This window comes from Austrofundulus limnaeus, unplaced genomic scaffold, assembly GCF_001266775.1.
Source record: "Austrofundulus limnaeus strain Quisiro unplaced genomic scaffold, Austrofundulus_limnaeus-1.0 Scaffold1304, whole genome shotgun sequence".
Lineage (NCBI taxonomy): Eukaryota > Metazoa > Chordata > Actinopteri > Cyprinodontiformes > Rivulidae > Austrofundulus > Austrofundulus limnaeus.
In genome coordinates, this window is record NW_013953706.1 from 4268 (window position 1) to 5027 (window position 760).

The following is a 760-nucleotide window of genomic DNA, read 5'->3' on the forward strand; positions in this document are numbered from 1 at the left end:
AATTCAGTAGAGAAGCAGGAAATTATGGTGAGTGGTTTTACACATTAGTAGCTGTAAAAGGGTTATTGATTGGAAYAACAAAACAAGAAGTCAGCATGGTGGTGGAAGWGTGATGATTTGAACTTTGGCACTCATTGGATCCACCATGACCTCCTCTGTAGACCAGAATCATCAGGTCGGTCAGGTTTCTGATTCCTCTCAGTTCTGATATTCTCCACCTTCTTCTTATCCTCCCTTTGTTTTTCTCTCCAGACCAACTTTGAGTCTCTGTTCCGTTCCTTCGACCCAGAGGTGCAGTTCCACTACTTCCGGTCTTTCCGGCGGGTTCGGATCAGCTTCAGTGATGCCCTGGCTGCTGCTGAGGCCAGACTCCGGCTGCACAAGACTGAATTTAATGGCAAAGAGATGAGACTCTACTTTGCTCAGGTAACATTAGTAACTGATTTTCTTCTGCGCCTTTAGTTCAGCTGACTTTTGTCTGCTGTTGATTCACATGACCTAGATCAGTGGTTCCCAAACTTTTTATCTTCTGWCCCACAAAAAATTCATGGCAAAAACTTGYGACCCCAAATATTACTGGTCTGAGTACATGAACTTCTTAAATAACCCTAAAAACACAGGCTTTTGGACAATCTAAACAGCTTGTACACAAATATAAATACTTATTTTTGTAATAATTATAGAGAAAATATTACATCAGCAATTATTTTATTACCCTTTAAATTAATTTCTGGAGATTATCCAAGGTGCTTCATGACCC

The 760-nt window shown here is 40.6% G+C and overlaps 1 protein-coding gene across 1 annotated transcript in view; it reads left to right on the top strand.

Moving 5' to 3' along the window:
* Nucleotides 1-252: 252 nt before the first annotated feature.
* Nucleotides 253-760, top strand: part of LOC106534915 (calcipressin-1) — a gene marked incomplete at its 5' end in the record, with an annotated part of 3556 nt that continues 3048 nt past the window's right edge. The window contains 1 exon segment of the mRNA XM_014031708.1: nucleotides 253-426. Coding sequence (XP_013887162.1) covers nucleotides 253-426 — 174 coding nt within the window.